This window comes from Carettochelys insculpta, chromosome 11 (genome assembly GCF_033958435.1).
Source record: "Carettochelys insculpta isolate YL-2023 chromosome 11, ASM3395843v1, whole genome shotgun sequence".
Taxonomy (NCBI): Eukaryota; Metazoa; Chordata; order Testudines; family Carettochelyidae; genus Carettochelys; species Carettochelys insculpta.
Window position 1 is genome coordinate 26,243,719 of NC_134147.1, and position 16,475 is coordinate 26,260,193.

Here is a 16,475-nt window from a genome sequence, read left to right on the forward strand (position 1 = left end):
ATGAGACCCCACCAGTGTTGCTGCCTCCTGCTGCGTGGGACATGTCCAGTGCAGAGTCCTGTTACCAGGGCAAGGAATACTGTGCATTAGTTGGTAGCTTCTCTGAGTCCCAGGGCAGCCCTACATGGGAAGGGGGAAGCTGCCTCTAGAAGCAGGACAGGAAGGGTTGGATTTCCCTTTCTTCCTTCCCTGTCCCCCACCTACCCCACCCCTCACTGCTTCCGGGCTGACCTGTGCTTACAGAACTCCCGTGGCATCAGCACCACTGGTGCTGGACAGCTCCTGCTGAGAGGGGAGCGTCCCCTGAGCAGCTGGGACTCACAGCTCCTGGTTCCAACCAGTCTCCCAGCTGAGATCTTCAGCGTCCAGTTGCCAGTGGAAATCCCCCACCCTCATGCGCAGCAGGGAGAGCCCCCAGCCCTCAGTGTTAGCAAAATCCCAGCAGCAGGAACTAGCCATTCCAACGCCAGCCATAACCCTGACACACTAGCCAGCCTCTGCATACAGCCTGAGTCTCTCTCCTCTGGGCTGCCTTCTTGTACAGGCCTGAGATCCCGTGCTCTGCTTCTGCCCATGCTCAGCATGTGGGCGTTTGACTGAGCCCACCTCCTGTCACTACTCCACTGGGGCCCAGCTCTGCCCTGCTGGAGCACAGCCTTTCCCTCCAGGCTGAAATGGAAGTCCCCGGAGGGGTGTGCAGCCTCGCCCCTGCTCCTTACCCAGCAGTCTGGCATGAAGCTGGCTCAGAGGGGTCCTTCCCCAGCAGCAGGTTCAGCAGCTCTGGCTCCTTCTGTTTTCCCTGCAGGGTGACCCTGGCTTACCTGGCTTACCAGGACCTCCGGGCTTGCCAGGTGTTGCAGGGACCCCCGGCCAGCCGGGTCTGAGGGCAGAGAATGGCCAGCCAGGCCCACCAGGACCTCCGGGTGAGAGGGTAAGAGGTGCAGTTATTAACCGGCCCAGCTCAGGCGTAGCTATGTGGACTTGTCTTCTCACACCCCCACAGCACTTACAGCTCAGCCTCTGGACTGGTTCAGCAGCACGACTGCAGGGCCGGCAGCTTCTGGCCTGGAGGTGCGTGCAGGGGAGTCGGATTGCACAGGGAGTCCACTCGGCCACATGCCAGAGCCCTGAGGCCCCCTGTCCATGGACTCTGGTGCCAGCAGACAGGGCCTCCTGCTGTGGGAGTGCAAAGGATCAATGAAAGGAGCAAGGGCAAAGACCAGGCAGGACCATCTGGTTCTGTCCCCCCATCTCCTGCCATACACACCCCAGCAGGGCTTTCTCCAGACCAGGCTGGGTGTGCTCCAGCAAAATAGTTCCTATGGGCTCCTGCCCTGGGCCATGCAGAGACCCTGCAGTACCCCTGACCCCCACCCGCAGGGAAATGTCCTTTCCCCACTCCCTGCCCGGGCTCCCCCAGGAGCTCACTCTGAGCTGCACTGTCCCTGAGAGCTCTGGCACTTGCCTCCGCCTGGTGCCCTGAGTGTGAGCTCTGCCGTGGTGGAGCTCGGTGGAGATGCCCCAGGGCTCTGCTTCGTCTTTGCCCCGGGGAGGCCTCATCTGTGCTCCCTTTCCAGCCCCGGCCACTCCTGGGCCTTTGCTGGGGTGCGGCCGCAGCCTTCCTTGACTGACAGCTGTTTTTCCTGCCAGGGTTTGATTGGCTTCCCTGGAAGAGATGGCAGTTCCGGATTACCGGGGCCGCCGGGGCCCCCAGGGCCAGCAGTGAGTGTTGGGCCCCTGAGGCACAGAGAGCTGGGAGGGAGCCAGGGCTAGTTGCAGCCTGGTGGGAGGAGGAAGTGGGGGGTGGTTTCCAGGAGATGCAGCTGTTACTTGCTCTAACGTGTCTCTTGGTAGCGCCCTGCACAGCCTTGGGCAAAGTGCTGGGAGGAGCCTCTTCCCTGACTGTGCAAGAGAAGTCAGACTGCCCGGCTCTGCGCAGTGCAAACGAACAGGGCAGGGGGTGGTGGGCAGCTGCTCTGGGCCAGGGAAGAGGCTGTGAAAACCCAAGGCAATACCATGTCGAACAGCTCCAAAGGGAGGGATTTCCAAAGTCACGGGCCCAGAAGCAGCAGGCTGGTGTCTAGCGCATCTTGGCCATTGCCCCAGCAGGGGCACGTTGGCCACTTGTGCACACAGCTGTGACTCTTGCTTATCACTTGGACACAGCCCCCAGGGTTTGTGTGAGATTATCCAGCCTCCCCACCCCCAGCCCAGGGTTCACCTTTGGGCGATGGGCAAACCTCTTGCTTCTGCCAGTGCCGGCGCCCTTATGCCATGGACTGGAGCCGGCTGGCCTTTGCATCCAGAGTCAGTGCCGGGTGGGAGGCTGGCAGTGGAGTATCTTTGAACTATTCCCTTGAGTGCTGGGTGAAGATGGGGTGTCTGGGCAGATGCATACCTGCTCCTTCCCTTGGGTTAACCTTATGCCATGGTGCTACCCAGAGCTAGACAAGTGAAAGGGAAACAAGGGGCGTAAGACAGGGACATGGCTGAAGTCTGACCCCTCTCCCTGGGGTAGCTGTGACCAGGGTAGCACTGACCTCTGTATCCTGTGGTACAGCCACCCCCAAGGATCCCTTCCAAGCCCCATCACTGGGCCTGGCACACTGATCTGTCTCTCTCCTTTTAGGGGGCACAAGGCATTCCAGGACCGAAGGGTGACAAGGTAGGTGCTGGTTTAACCCCTGTTGTGCCACCCTCCTGTGGCTTGTGGAGTGGGGGTAAAAGGCATGTGCTCCCAGGGCCCCAGCTAGAGTATCTTTTCCTGCTCAGTGGGTGTTCCCTGCTGCCTTTGAGTAACATCATTGTGGGTGGGTCTCTGGAGGAGTCCAGGCTGTTTTGCCCCTGTGCAGCTTTGGGGCTAGCATTGTGGCCAGACAAAAGTCCAGGGATGTCTCCGAGCTACCCAACATGCGGCTGTGTGTGTCTGACTCATTTGCAGAGGTTGCTCTGCTCCCTTCCTCATGCCTCTGGGACAGTCGCTTGTTTCTGGGCCCGCCTGCTTTGAGGAGCCAGGCACCATGGGCTGAGTGGGGGGCTGACTGTGGTGAGCAGACAGTGCCAGTATTGAGGAGCAAGCAAGCTCCTGCTCTGGCTGCCCAGTGTGAGGGCATGTGCAGGCAGAGCCAGGGCCTGTGCAGGCAGCCAACAGACAGCAGCGCCCTGGGGTGCAGGTGGCAGGCAGATCCTGCCCCCATGTGGAAACCTCTGACTGCAGAGAGAGCAGCAAGGAGAGGCCACATCTCTGGCTTCACCGCATCAGCTTGCCAGCTTGTGCAGGGCCATGTCCCCTGGAGCGTGACCTTAGTGATTCCTGGAGCTGGGTCCCAGCGAGCAGGCAGGGGCTGGGGCAGCTGGTCCAGGTGGGCCTGGGTAGTGCCCGACGAAGGCAGCGTGTGCAAGGTCGGCAGGATGAGCGCTGACCATGGCTTGCAGAACGCTGCCTTTAGCTATGCTGTGTCTCTGCCCTGCAGGGGGATGTGCGGGTTGGACAGCCGGGCCCCAGAGGTGAACGAGGAGACACGGGGCCTCGGGTACGTATCTCCCCTATTTCCTCCCCCCAGCTGCGGCGTGCAGACCCCACTCACCCACCCCTTCACCAGCACTGCTGTGCGTCAGGGGACGTGCAGGTTGATCCCACGGGGCCAGAAGGCTGTGCAGCCTGCAGCGCAGCGTGGGGAGCACAGCCAGTGCCCCTGTGGCTCTGCCAGGCCTGCTGGCTTTGGGACACTGCACGCTCTGCGTGGGCATGGAGCAGTCTCGGAGGTTAGAGATGGAGAAGACCCTTTGAGCCCCTGGGCAGAGTTCCCTGTGGCACACGTGCTGGCTGAGGCTGAGGAAAGCCCACAGCTGGGCCTTGGAAGCATCCCATGCCCAGGACCCTCCTCAAGGCCAAGGTCGCTGCTCTGGGGCCTTGCCTCCCAGCCCCTCGCCCTGGATCAGGATGGCAGCACAAGGAATCGGCCTGCCAGGCCCTCGGGGCCCAGCTCTCCTGTCCCCAGCCTAGCTTTCTGTCTCACTGCCCTTTCCCTCCTCGGCAGGGAGAAGATGGCCGCCCGGGACTGGAGGGAGATCGTGGGCCTGCGGTAAGTGCCTTCCTCCTCCCCCCGCCTTGCCTTTTGATTGGGGCTGGGAATGTCTGAGGCGCCAGTGACTGTCCTTCTCTTTTCACTTTAGGGGCCTCCCGGGAACCGCGGGGAGCGAGGTGACAAGGTAAGCCACCTGCTGGTGAGGGGCTGGGGCTCGGGGTGCGGGCAGGGAACCTTGTCCCACTCCCCACTCCACTCAGCTGCAATTGAAGTGTAAGTACCTGCCTGCAGGGTACAGACCCACTCTGACTGGGGTGGGACCAGGCTGGGGATTGCCCAGAGCTGGCTTGGATTTACCCCCCAGTCTGCTTGGGCTGCTGCCGGACCAGGAGCTGCCTCAGAGCCTGTTCGTCTAGCGCTCCTTTCTCCCAGTTCCTAGTTCAAACAAAGTCAGGTGTGAACCCATTTCTCTCTGATCCTGAGTCCCCTGCTTATGCCTCTCTGGGCCCTAGGTTTGTGGTCCCCTTGGCTCTCCTTCCAAAACTCTCTTCCCCTTGGGGGGGCAGGGTTCTGGCTGGTCTCCTTGCTGCTCTGAGGGGGCCCTCAGGCCTGGCAGTGGCCTGATGGGCTGTAACGGGAATGGGGCCTGACAGTTGTGAGCTCCATGTGCCCCAGTGCATGGCACGTTTCTGACTCGCTCTCCCTTCCCTTTCAGGGAGACATTGGCGCTATGGGGCCCAAAGGAGACAAGGTGAGTTCCCATTCACCCCCTGCCAGGGGCTCGCATGCTGCCCTCTAGCCCCCACTGCCACACCAGAAAGGCCCATTTGCCTTGCGACCCTGGACCGTCTGGGCCACGGTCCCGAGAGGAAGGAGGAAAAGGAATTCTGCGCTGGCAAAGCCCCAGCACACAGAGCAGCCCCATTTGCCCCTGTGCCACAGGTGCTCAGGCCTGATTCCACTGTCCCCACGTGAACCCTTCCATGCTAGCGGCCAGCATCAGCTTTGCCCAGACCGGACACACACCAGCCCCGGGGCTGCACCAGTAACCCCTTCTTGTGGCCCAGAGTGGCTGCCCCAGCAGTTCTCCCCGCTGGGCTGTGTAGGTCCCTGGACCTGCTCTCGCTACCCTGCAGTATGGGGAAGCGGTCAACCATGCAGCCGTGGCAGGGGAGGGGATGCTGGACTTGTGACTGGCTTGTGGGCAGCAGCACACGGTTCTCGGGCACATGACCTTGCTTCAACCAATGGGATTGCTCAACTGCAGCATGGGGCGGTGGTTTATTCTGAGTCCTGATTGGCTGCTGTGTGTGTTTTTTTTCCCCCCCACCCATGTCCAGGGTGATACCGTCATTGTAGAGGGGCCAGCTGGAGTCCGGGGGAGCAAGGGGGAGCCGGTAAGAGCCCCACCCTGTAGAGCAGAGGTTTCCAGACTGTGGGGTGCACCCTCCCGGCAGCGTGGAAGAATGTTCAGGGGGGCTGAGCAGTGATCTCAGGCAGCTTGGGCCAGCTACACACAGAGGGGCTCAAGCCAGTCCCACGCCACTTCCAACCCCTGCCTCACCTCAGCCAGCTACTCGCCCTGTGGGTCAGCATTAACATCTACTGTGGCTGCTCAGATTTCTGCTCCTGGCCATTTGCACGCCCTAGTGCTGGCTGCACACCAGGGACCATCGCGTGCCCTCCTCCACCCTGAAAACCTGAGGGGAGGGCCAGGTATGGTGTCTCTTTCTGTGCGGGAGAAGGGGAGGCCCACACCAAAAGTTATAACCCAAAGCAGCGGCTCAGCCCCAAAAGGGGCCGGAGACAGGTGCTCCCTGTGAGCTGCTCTCAGGGAGCTTTGAGGCGATTTATCAGCCTGGAGTGTTTCCTGCTATTGAGCCTTTAGCTGCCATTTCCAGCCTTGGGGCCCCCGCATGACCCCCTCCTGCTTTGGCGGTCAGTCCACACTCCATGTGACCCCTCCTTTGGTCTTGGGGTTCACACCCCCGATTCTGACAGACACTTCTCCCGCATACCTCCTCCCCCTAGTCCCTTCACCCCTTTAGCCAAACAGACCTGGCTCCACTCCAGGAGTCTCCCCTCTAGGCTGCTTTCCTGTCCTGCTCTTCTCTGAACCCCAGCCCCTGGGTCAGTCTCCCTCTACATTGCATCCTCTGCTCTTACCCTGCCCAGGGAGACCGTGGCCTGAAGGGGATGGAAGGGGAGAAAGGCGACAAGGGGGACCCAGGCTTCCCAGGAGAGAAGGTACGTGAGTGAGCAGCTGGCAGGTGGGCATGGGAGCGCCCGGCAGCTTGGGAGACGTCTCGTGCGCTGGAGGCTTTCAGGAGCTGTGATGACTGGGCACTGTGGAGCACAGCTGGCCAGAGGAGATAGGAGATAGACACTTTGTGCCCTTGGCTTGCTGTGAGTGCTGCCTTTGAGAGAGGAGGAGGAGGGATGTAGGCTGGAGCTGCAGGGCCTGGTGATGGCACAGCGGGGGGAGCAGGTCACTCTGGAGGCTGCAAGGGACCAGGCTGAGATGGGACAAAACAGGCTTGGTCCCAACCAGTGTTATACTCTAGTGGTTCTCAGCCAGGGGTTCGTATACCCCTGGGGCATGTAGGGCTCTTCCGGGGGTGCGTTAGCTCAGGGTTTTTCAATTTATTTTATGTTCATCTAGTTATTTTTATTTATCCTTTTTGCACAATCAGAAGTACAAGGGTGAGTTTATTGCCTAGAGGCAATTTCTTCCAGCCAAGCAGTTGCCATTAAGTTGTTTAAACAAATGTGTTGCAATAGTAGAAAAAATGTGTGCGTCTGAAAATGACAAGTTCTGGGGGTACTTCTCCTGCTTGTTTTAAAAAGGGGTGCTTTATCAACAAGTGGCTAAGAAACACTGTTGTGCTCTGCTGGTGGCTTGGGGCACCTGGTCCTGCCCCGCACCAGCCTCCCGTCCCACTGGCAATGGATGCTAACACTCAGCAGAGTGGTCCCCGGACACCTCCTTTCCTGGTGCACCTGGTGCATCAGCCTGTCCTACAGCAGAGCTGGCTAGTGAGTCACTGCTGTGGAGGCAGCAAATCAGGGAGGTTTTCTGTCTCCCATTTGGGGACCTTTTAATATAATTTCAAGGCTGGTTCTGCACCCCGCCCCCCCGCCTCCCCCGGACCAGGCTGTGCAGTGACACGTGCTTCCACCCGCAGGGAGGAAAGGGCGAGCAAGGGGAGAAGGGCTCCACAGGCTTCCCAGGAGCACGTGGCCCCAGCGGGCAGAAGGTAAGAATAACTCCAGGTGCGCACTGCCCTGCCCAGGTTGGTCATGCACACAGGCGGGTGTGCCTATAAGCATCTGCGCTCACTGGCTTGCCATGGCATCTGCGGCCCTTCCTGCTGGCACAGGCGTGCGCATGTCCCGCGGGCGCCCCACTCTGACCCCAGCTGTTTGTCTTCCCAGGGTGAAGTTGGCGAATCGGGAGACCCCGGAGAGTCGGTGAGGAACTGCCCCTTGCTGCTGTTTCTCGCCTCTGGCCCAGGAGCAAAGCTGAGGGTCACTCTGCTGTTCCCTCTTTCTCCAGGGCCTGCCAGGGAAGGATGGAATCCCAGGAGCCAAAGGGGATAAAGGGGCCGTGGGGCCGTTTGGAATACGAGGGCCTAAGGTGGGCGTTTCCCTTGGTGGTCTGTCACCCCCAGAGAGCCTGCCTGGGCCAGACATGGCCCTCGGGCAGATCAGCCTACTCAAGCCAAGCACCTCGGGGAGAGAGGAAACCTCCCTCCTCCATCTTAATTCAGGATCAGGCCCAGGGGAACCCCAAGCCACGTACTGGCCCTTGGGAATGAGCTCAGACCTGGTAGAGTCTTTCCAAGGGGGCCGTTCGCTCAGCTACAGGACACCGATGGTCTTGATGGCCTGAATTTCCCCCCCTTGACCCCAACACCCAGCAGAGACCCTGCTGGTAAAACCCGCCTCCTGCCCAGGGTTTGCGCGGACGCGGGCAAGCGCCGCCTCCCTGGTCGCGGAGCTGTGTTGCAACTCCTCTCTTTGCTGCAGGGGGATCGGGGACCGAAAGGCGCCTGTGGCCAGGACGGAGATAGGGGGGAGAAGGTGAGTGCTCACAGGGGCTGCACAGTTGCACCCACCACCTCCAGCCAGTCAGCAGAGGTGGCAGCAGTGTTTGAACCTTGAGGGGCAGAGCCCCCAGGCGAGCGGGAGGTGGGACTGCCGTGCATTGGGATGTGCCAGTGGAGCCACCTTTGAGGGATGAGCCCCCTGCTCCCCACAGAGCTGAACGGGTCCCTGGGGAAATGGCTGATGCTTAGGAACTTCAGCAGGAACCAAGGCTGCCTGGGGGGTTGGGGAAGAGCCTTATGGCACATAGGGATGGTTCAGTCCCCATCTGGTAGAAGCCAATGGAGCGAACTCTGGGCCCAGTCTTGCCCCCAGGGCAGCCAATTGGCCCTTGTCTGTGGGGCTGTGGGGCTGTGGAACTGGGCCGTGTTAGACCAGCACCCGCCCTATGAGCCACAGCAAGGTTTGTGTAGGGGAGGGGAGGCCTGTGAGAAGCCCCAAGCTGTGGACAGGACAGGAGACTGAGGAAGGCAGGGAGAGACCCAACCCCTCCCCTTTGGAGCTGCTGGGCTGTCGGAGCAGCTGACCCCTGGTGCTGACCTAGGAGGGTGAGTCCCAGGGCAGGCAGAGCTGGGTGGTGTCGCTGGAGCACTGCTCAGGGACTGGCTTCCTTTGGCATGGAGCAGGGCTGGGAAGCCTAGGGCCAGCTACCACTCCAGCAGCAAAGCAGCGTGTGGAGGAGGGTGGGAGCTTGGCACGGAGGGGTCAGATCAGTGTCCAGGCTGGTTCTGCTATTGCCCTGCTGTCTGCTGCTGACCCACACCTCCTTCCATCCGCTGTAGGGAGAGCCGGGGATTCCAGGCCGCATGGGACTTCCAGGAAGGAAGGGTGAGCCGGTAAGTGCGCCCCGCTGGCTGCGGGGCAATGTGTGGGGAGCACTGCCGGACTGGCCAGCCTGAACAGCAGGTTTGTTTTCCCAGGGAGAGCTGGGCATGCCTGGAACGCCAGGACTCCCCGGGAAAGAAGGGCTCATGGGACCCAAGGTAGGGACGAAGGAGCAATAATGCTTTGGAGTGGATGAGATTGCTGGTCGCCCCTTTCCAATCCTGGGCTGGCGCTGCCCCACTGACTGCTGCGTAATAGCTCACCAGGGCATGTGCCTATGTGCCGTGCAGACAATGGGATTTCTGCAGTGACACTGGAGCTGCCAGAGCCGCCTCATTAAAATGACCCGATAGCCCTTTCCAGTGGGCCAGTGGCACCCATCCTAAGGTGCAAGCGAGCCAGTGCAGCGCACTGGTAAGAGACTGGCTGGCTGGAGGCGGGATGTGGGTGCTGCCAGCCACCGTACGCCTGTGAGCTCCAGCCAGGACCCACAGCTCCTGAGCGGTGCAGCCAGAGTGCACCCAGGTTCCAGTCCCAGTGCTTGGGTGGCATGGACCTTGGCCAGCCCTGGGGGAGCTAGTGTCTGGGCGGCATAGTCCCCACTTCTCCAGCCAGCCCAAGCACCCCCACACACCCCTCTTCCCTGACTCCTGCACTCTCCCTACATCCCCATCCCCTGCCCTGAACTCCCCCACATGCCCCCCAACACCCTGTGCTGAGCCCCCAGGGCTGTGGTACTGCAATGCCCCCAACCCTGCACTGAGACCCTCCCCTGGGGGAGTGTTGCAATGCAGCAGCACCTGTATGAAATGTAAGTTACTTTCACCCTGCAGGGTCCTGCGTGCTGGGAGGTAACTAGGTGGTGGGACTTGTTTCTGCTCCAGCTGCTGTTAGACTCTGTACAAACCTGAAAGCTGGGGCCTAAGCTCACCTGACAGTGACTCCCCTACCCGGTGGTGACGTGGCCAAACTGGGCCAGCGGGGTCTGGCCAATTGGGAGGCCCCAGAAAATGGGCATCCCTGCCTCCCAACTGGCTCCATCCGCCTGGCGTGCCTGTGGAGTGGAGCAGGCCCCCGTGCCCTGACCTTGCTCTCCAGCAGGGGTGCCGGGTGGGGAGTGAGGGGGCTGCCAGAAGAAGGGTGAGGACGGGCCCTGCGCTCTGGCTTTGAGCCCCCCAAAGCCAGAATCGGCCAGTGCCCCTCCTCCAGATCTCCGTAGTGCAACCACCTTGTGCTTTGCCTTCCAGGGTGACAGGGGGTTTAATGGTCAGCAGGGCGCCCAGGGAGACCAGGGAGAGAAAGGAGACCGGGTGAGTTGTGCTGCGCGAATGGCCAGACTCCGGTGCCCTCAAAGCTCATGCTAGCGGGATCAGGGCTAGTCCCTCAGTGCCTAGGAGCTGGGCAACTCCCCCACACCGTGCTGCAGTTACGACAGAGCATGGGCGCTCCGAGTTGTTGACTGCTGGGCTGGTAGCAGAACTGGAAGCTGATGTGTCCTATCGAGCATAAGGCTCTGCCCAGCCAGCTGGAGAACCGTCATTTTCTAACTAGGACCTGGGTCCTGGCACTGACTTGAAACCCCTCAGCACCATCCCTGCCCACTGACTGGCGCAGCAGAGCTGGTGTGCTGGACTGATGGGAGTGAGGGCCCCTCCCTGTTAGAGCTCCCAGCAGTTGCATCCCTGCAGGCCCAATGGAGAATACCTGCCATTCTCCTGCTGACCTGTGCCCGTGCACCTTCCCCGCAGAAGGGCAGGAAGAGCCTCTGTGCCGTATTGGCAACCCCAGGTATTCACAAACCAAGGGGCCCGTCTCTCCTGCTCCCAGGTTGCAGTGCCCTACGTGGGTCGTGTCCTCCTTAACTGCTGCCTCTTTTCTCAGGGAGCCCCAGGCATTATGGGCGCCCCAGGCCCTAGGGGCAATGATGGAGCACCTGGCTCACCCGGCCCACCAGGCAGCATTGGCCCTAAGGGGCCTGAGGGGGTGCAAGGGCAGAAGGTAAGAACTTCTTCCCCTGGGTGCATGACCGTCTCCCTACAGCTTCTAACCACCTCTCCTGACCCGTGCGGCGCTGCCCCCGGAATGGCCAGCAGGTGGCGAGCTCCTGTCTCCTGCTGCCTCTGGAATTCCACAAGGAAACCAAAAGTGGACCCCGAGTCCAGTGCGCTCCCAGCCCCGGAGGGGGTCCTCTTTTCTCTGCACCGTTCAGAAGTGAGCCCCTCTGAAGGGCGAGAGTGAGCTCACGGGAGTCCCTTGGCAGGTGCAGGGTGGAGGAGGCAGTTCCTGCTGTCTCCTGTCTATTGCAGTTCTGCCAGGGCAGTGAGGAGGGCCTGGACCTGGCTGCCGTTTGCAGGCAGTGAGGAGAGGGGAGTTAGCAGGATCAGCTGAATCTATGGGAAAGGTGCTTCATGAGGGATGCATGGAGGTGGTGGGAGCGACAGGCAGTGTTTCTCACTGGTTGGAGCAGGCAGCTGGGAGCCAGATTCTGAGGTCCATTCCCAGCTCTGCCACTGGCTCACGCTTTGACTTGGGTCAGTCTTGTGGCCTCACTCTGTGTCTCTGGGAGAATGTCTTCACCTCGGGCTGTGGGGTCACTAGTGCTTGTGGTGTGCTGCTAACCCTGAGCTGGAAAGCGCCATGCAGGGGAGAAATGAGTTTGTTCTGGCTGTACTGTGGATCACTGTGATTTCACAGCCTCCCTTCACCCACACAATCAGCTTCAGGGCTGCCATAAACCCAGCCCAAGGGCACCGTGCATGGTGTCTCTCTCCAGTGCTGCATCTTTGGTTAGGTCGGATTGCTCATGCAGAGTGCAGTGCTCACGGACCAGGGCACAGGGACCTTCTTGCTGGGGATAGGAGCTGAAAGCAGAAGAGTCTCACATTTTGGAGTTGGCTGAGAAATCTTTCTAAGTCGGACTGTCTCGCGTACCGGCTTGTTCAGAGCCGCCTCTTGGGATGTGACCTTTGGGGCATGTGCATGTTTGGGTGGGTGGGAAGGTTAGATCAGTTACAAAAAAATAACAGGAACTATATGGAGATACACCTCTCACAGAGCTGGAAGGGACCTCCGGAGGTCATCAAGTCCGCTCTCCTGGCAGGACCAAGCACCATAGCCCTTTTTTGTTTAAATCTATTTGCCCCAGATCCCTAAATGGCCTCCTCAAGGACTGAGCTCACAGCCCTGAGTTTAGCAGGCCAGTGCTCAAGCTACTGAGCTATCCCTCTCTGGCATACAACCCTTCTCTGGGAGACCCAACTCTAGAACTCCCCTTGCCAGCCTGTGTCTCAATGCATATGTTCCTGCTGCAGGGTGAAAGAGGTCCCCCAGGAGAGTCGACTGTAGGGGCCCGAGGTGTCCCTGGGATTCCAGGAGAGAGAGGAGATCAGGTGCGTAAGCATGTTTCTGACCCTCTGGATGTGCATTGCCTGGTGAAAGGCGGGACTCTGCCTGGAGGTATTTGCTGCACCTTGAACCCACCCTGCTGGGCAAAGAGGAGAGCTTCCCTGGGGCTGACGGGGTTCTGCAGAGAGCGGGGAGTTGCTGACTGTGTAGTGCATCTCCTGATTCCCTATTTGTCTTGTTCTCAGGGGAGTCCAGGACCCGAAGGCTTGAGAGGAGAGAAGGGGGACCCTGGCATGACGGTGAGAAGAGACCTTCTAAAGTCCTGACCCATCAGTGCTACCGCACAGGCAGCCAGAGCAGGGGGATGGTTCCCTGGCCATGGGAGTCAGAGGCTGGGGCTGGCCCTCAAATCCCGGCTTCCTGCATGGCAGGCTGGAGGCCTCTTTCCCTCCAGGTCTGGCTCAAGGGTTGGACTGTTGGGGGACATGGGGGAGTCCCCAGAGCAGCTGAAGCAGACTGGGGGTGGGGGCTGGCCAAGAGATGGTCTCCCCTCTCTCCCTTCATTCCCTTGGTTTTCTCCGCAGGAACAAGAGATCCGGGCTTTTGTCAGACAGGAGATGAGTCAGCATTGCGGTAAGCAAGGCTTCACCTTCCACTTTGAGCTGACTGACTTCCTTATCACTGCCAACACTCCTTGAGCAGATCCTGGGAGAACATATCGTCCCCTTCGCTGTCTCCTCAGCCCTCTGTCCCTTTGCCCCTTCTGTAATATAAGAGGTTTCTCTGGGCACAGCTAAGAAAGCCAAACCAGGGTAAATTGCCTAAAACTAGGCTGTTTGCAGCCCAAGACTGTGGTTCCCCCACTACAAGGCACATCAAGCCAGTCACAAAGGGCTCTTCTGTTGCCACTCGGGCCAGCAAGAAGTCGCACATGCAATTCCCTTAGACACTTTAGCTTCTTTTGTGCCACAACCAGTATTCCTCCTTACCTGGGAGAGAGGTTATGAAAACCAATCTCACCAAAACCACACAAGTTCTTCCATTCCCAAAGGACCAGCCACATCCCCAGGTCAATATATACTTCGATCTCACCAAAAGAGCATGCTGTGCCAATCCTTTAGAATCTAAAAATCTGAAGATTTATTAATTTAAAAAAAAAAAAAGAACGATTGGGGTGAGTGTCAAAATCGTTAAAGCAATCAAATTACATATACCGATCACAAAGTGCTTGGTGCAGGCTGCAGCAGATGCAATAGGCTGCTATCTTAAAAGTCTCTGGAATATGTCCTTTGTTAGGATGGGTCAGCAATCCTTCCAGGCTCAGTTCATAGCAGAGATGTTGCGGAAGTGATGAGCTCAATTGAAGACTGAAGACAAAATGGAGGAGCTTCAGGGTTCTCTTTATACACTTGCCCATCTGCAGGGAAATCCGTTGTTGCTCCCTGTGTGGGGAAGTGGAGCCAGTCCATGAGCAGGTCACCTGTCCATATTCTTTATTGGGCGTTCTGCCATTGGCCATCTCCTGGACTGCACATCTACAGCCAAATTCCTCAGATGTACGTTGGAGTTGAGTGGTGTTTTACCTGGTGCCACGTCTCTGATTGTCATCTCCCAGGCTATGTCTACACGACAGCCTAAATGCGAAATAAGCTACACAATTATCTTATGTTGATATAAAACGCTATTTTGAGGCATCCCTTACTCCTCCTGCGATGAGGTGTACAGGGATATTGAATAGTGTGGCGGTTATTTCAAATAATATTTTGAAATGACAGGCACATTGCATAGACACGAGGCAGCTATTTCGGGATGGCATGGTATCCCGGAATAGCTCCCACTGTGTAGACATAGCCTCAGAGACTACAACTTCAACTACAAGTACTTAGAACTCTCCGTATAAAACTGATACAATCATATAAGCATCATAAACAGATCCAGTGACTCACCGGCTTCCAATAGACACCTCACTTGGCACAAGATTTGGTGCAAACCTAGAACAGTGGTTGCAATAGTGTTTTTCCTGTTCATTTAAAAATCCAATAACATCACCCCTTCCCTTCTTTTGGGGAAGTTGCATGTGCCATGAAACACCCCCAACCCAATCTGGAGGTGTTCAGAATAGGTATGTGTCAGCTTCATGCAAGTGTTAGGGGCTTCTCAGTCCACTCTGACCCTCCCTGACTCGGTGGCAGGCAGGTCTGTGCCCAGTGCCGGGATGCTGGAGAAGGCTTTCTCCCTGGAGTAACCTCCTCTCTTCTCCCTTTCTCTCCACACAGCTTGCGGAGGGGAGTTCTCTTCCGAACCACGTGAGTACTAATTGCTTGGCTCTTGCACCCCCTTGCACACCCCTGTCATTCCAGCTTGCAGAGCTGAGCCCATTCTCCCAGATATGTAGCAGGCATGGCCCTGGCTGCTGGACAGTCACACACAGGTATCGCAGCCCTGTAGCACTGGCCAGATTGGCAGATTGCCATTGCCCCTCTGGAAGAGAAGAGGCAGACCTATGGAGATGCTGGTTTGGCAGTGAGCCCTTGGAGACTGTGGTGATAGGGGAGCTGTCATGGAGCTAGACAGGAAATAATGGAAGCTGGGGCAGCAAGGTCAGAAGAGGGGATGAGTGACATGGGGCAGTTTGCAACATCCTCCAGCAAGATCTGGAGCCTGGTGGCACTCAGGGTGTCAGGGGTGAGTCAGGGGCGGTGGGGTTAGCACCATGGAGCAAATCCCTGTCAGCAAGGAGCACTCAGACTCCAAGCTGAGAACTGCCAGTAGTGCAGTCTGGAAGCTGAGCTCCTGGAAGGTGTGGCCAGGCATCTAACAGCAAAAGGAGAGTGCAGAACTGCCCCCACCCCCCACGCACACACACCTGAGACAGGGCTTCTGACATGATCTGCCAAGAACAGCAAACAAAGTCTCAGCACCCATCCTCTCTCTGGGCCCAGGGTCTGGCGAGGTTCTCCCCAGCTCGCTTGGAACAGGCTGCCAGGTGGGCAGAGTAACTTGTGAGTAGTTGTGCCTGGAGAACCCAATACTTGTGATACTGAGGCACTGAATATGTGGTGACAAGTCTGTAAAAGAACAATACCCATGCAACTCAGGCCTAAGGGGTCACTGTAGCAAATACACTAGAACAAGGAGAATTAAGACGGCACAAAAACATTGACAGACTCGTCCAGGGAGAGATTCCTTCCTGCACAAGGGCTAAGTCAGGTCTGGCTCAGGAGCTGAGGGGAGATGAGATGAGTTGGGGAAGAGAAGGCTGGTGGGGAAAGCAAAGGGGAAGAAAGAGGGTTTCACAGCAGGTTCCCAGAAACAGCAGAAAAAAACAAAAATGGAGACTCCCAAACTAGCTGAAGGGGAGGCCAGTGGAACAGCCAGACACGTAAGCTTGGCAAGGGAGAGCTGTGAAGCAGAGGCAGGTAGTGCTGGGGCAAGCACAAAATGAATTATATGCCTGATTGTTCTCCAAGGAGGATGGGGGACACATGCAAGGAACAGACTTAAATCTTCCAGGAGAGGAGGAAGAAATGCCAGAGGAAATCAGGATCACGGCAGAACAGGTGATTGAGAAAGCAGAGCATCTTTCTAAACCATCCAGGCCAAACACACTCCTAGCAGAGACAGGCAGGCTCTGTCCTCAAATGGAGAGAGACAGATTATCATCCAGTAGATAATTCCACATTGTTTCCAGCCAGACGCAGTAGCCTGTACCAAGCTGGAGAAAGTATCAGCTGAGTAACAGAGGCGCCATTCATACAAGGCGTAGTGTTCAGAGACTTCTCAGCATTCCTATGTTACCTTCCTATTTGTCGCAGAGAGGCAGCCATGTTAGTTTGTATCTTCACAAAACAACACAGCAGTCCTGTAGCACTTAAAAGACTAACAGAATAATTTATTATGTGATGAGCTTTGGTGGAAGTTCAGAATTTTCCAGCTCTGAAGACGTGGGTCTGTCCCACGAAAGCTCATCGCTTAATAAATTATGTTGTTATTTTTTAAAGTGCTACAGGACTGCTTGTTTTGTTTTCTTCCTATTTGTGTGTAGAATCTGTGACTACATTCCTCATCCAGAGCCACGGGCGAGCCTGACGCATATCTGGGAAGACCTGTGCTGTGCTCATCTGTGTGCTGTCTTGTCCTCCCTTGGTGTTTGACTAACAGCTGCCTTGT

At 57.8% G+C, this 16,475-nt stretch overlaps 1 protein-coding gene across 1 annotated transcript in view; it reads left to right on the forward strand.

Annotated features, from left to right (window-relative positions):
• Positions 1-16,475, forward strand: part of COL7A1 (collagen type VII alpha 1 chain) — a 110,507-nt gene that overhangs the window by 84,605 nt on the left and 9,427 nt on the right. Inside the window, exons 93-114 of the mRNA XM_075005943.1 lie at positions 806-931; positions 1,651-1,722; positions 2,630-2,665; positions 3,474-3,533; positions 4,041-4,085; positions 4,177-4,212; positions 4,744-4,779; positions 5,369-5,425; positions 6,204-6,275; positions 7,214-7,285; positions 7,464-7,499; positions 7,585-7,665; positions 8,058-8,111; positions 8,918-8,971; positions 9,056-9,118; positions 10,208-10,270; positions 10,842-10,958; positions 12,272-12,349; positions 12,551-12,604; positions 12,890-12,938; positions 14,582-14,611; positions 15,776-15,865. Coding sequence (XP_074862044.1) covers positions 806-931; positions 1,651-1,722; positions 2,630-2,665; positions 3,474-3,533; positions 4,041-4,085; positions 4,177-4,212; positions 4,744-4,779; positions 5,369-5,425; positions 6,204-6,275; positions 7,214-7,285; positions 7,464-7,499; positions 7,585-7,665; positions 8,058-8,111; positions 8,918-8,971; positions 9,056-9,118; positions 10,208-10,270; positions 10,842-10,958; positions 12,272-12,349; positions 12,551-12,604; positions 12,890-12,938; positions 14,582-14,611; positions 15,776-15,865 — 1,381 coding nt within the window. The remainder of the gene's footprint in view (positions 1-805; positions 932-1,650; positions 1,723-2,629; positions 2,666-3,473; positions 3,534-4,040; positions 4,086-4,176; positions 4,213-4,743; positions 4,780-5,368; positions 5,426-6,203; positions 6,276-7,213; positions 7,286-7,463; positions 7,500-7,584; positions 7,666-8,057; positions 8,112-8,917; positions 8,972-9,055; positions 9,119-10,207; positions 10,271-10,841; positions 10,959-12,271; positions 12,350-12,550; positions 12,605-12,889; positions 12,939-14,581; positions 14,612-15,775; positions 15,866-16,475) is intronic.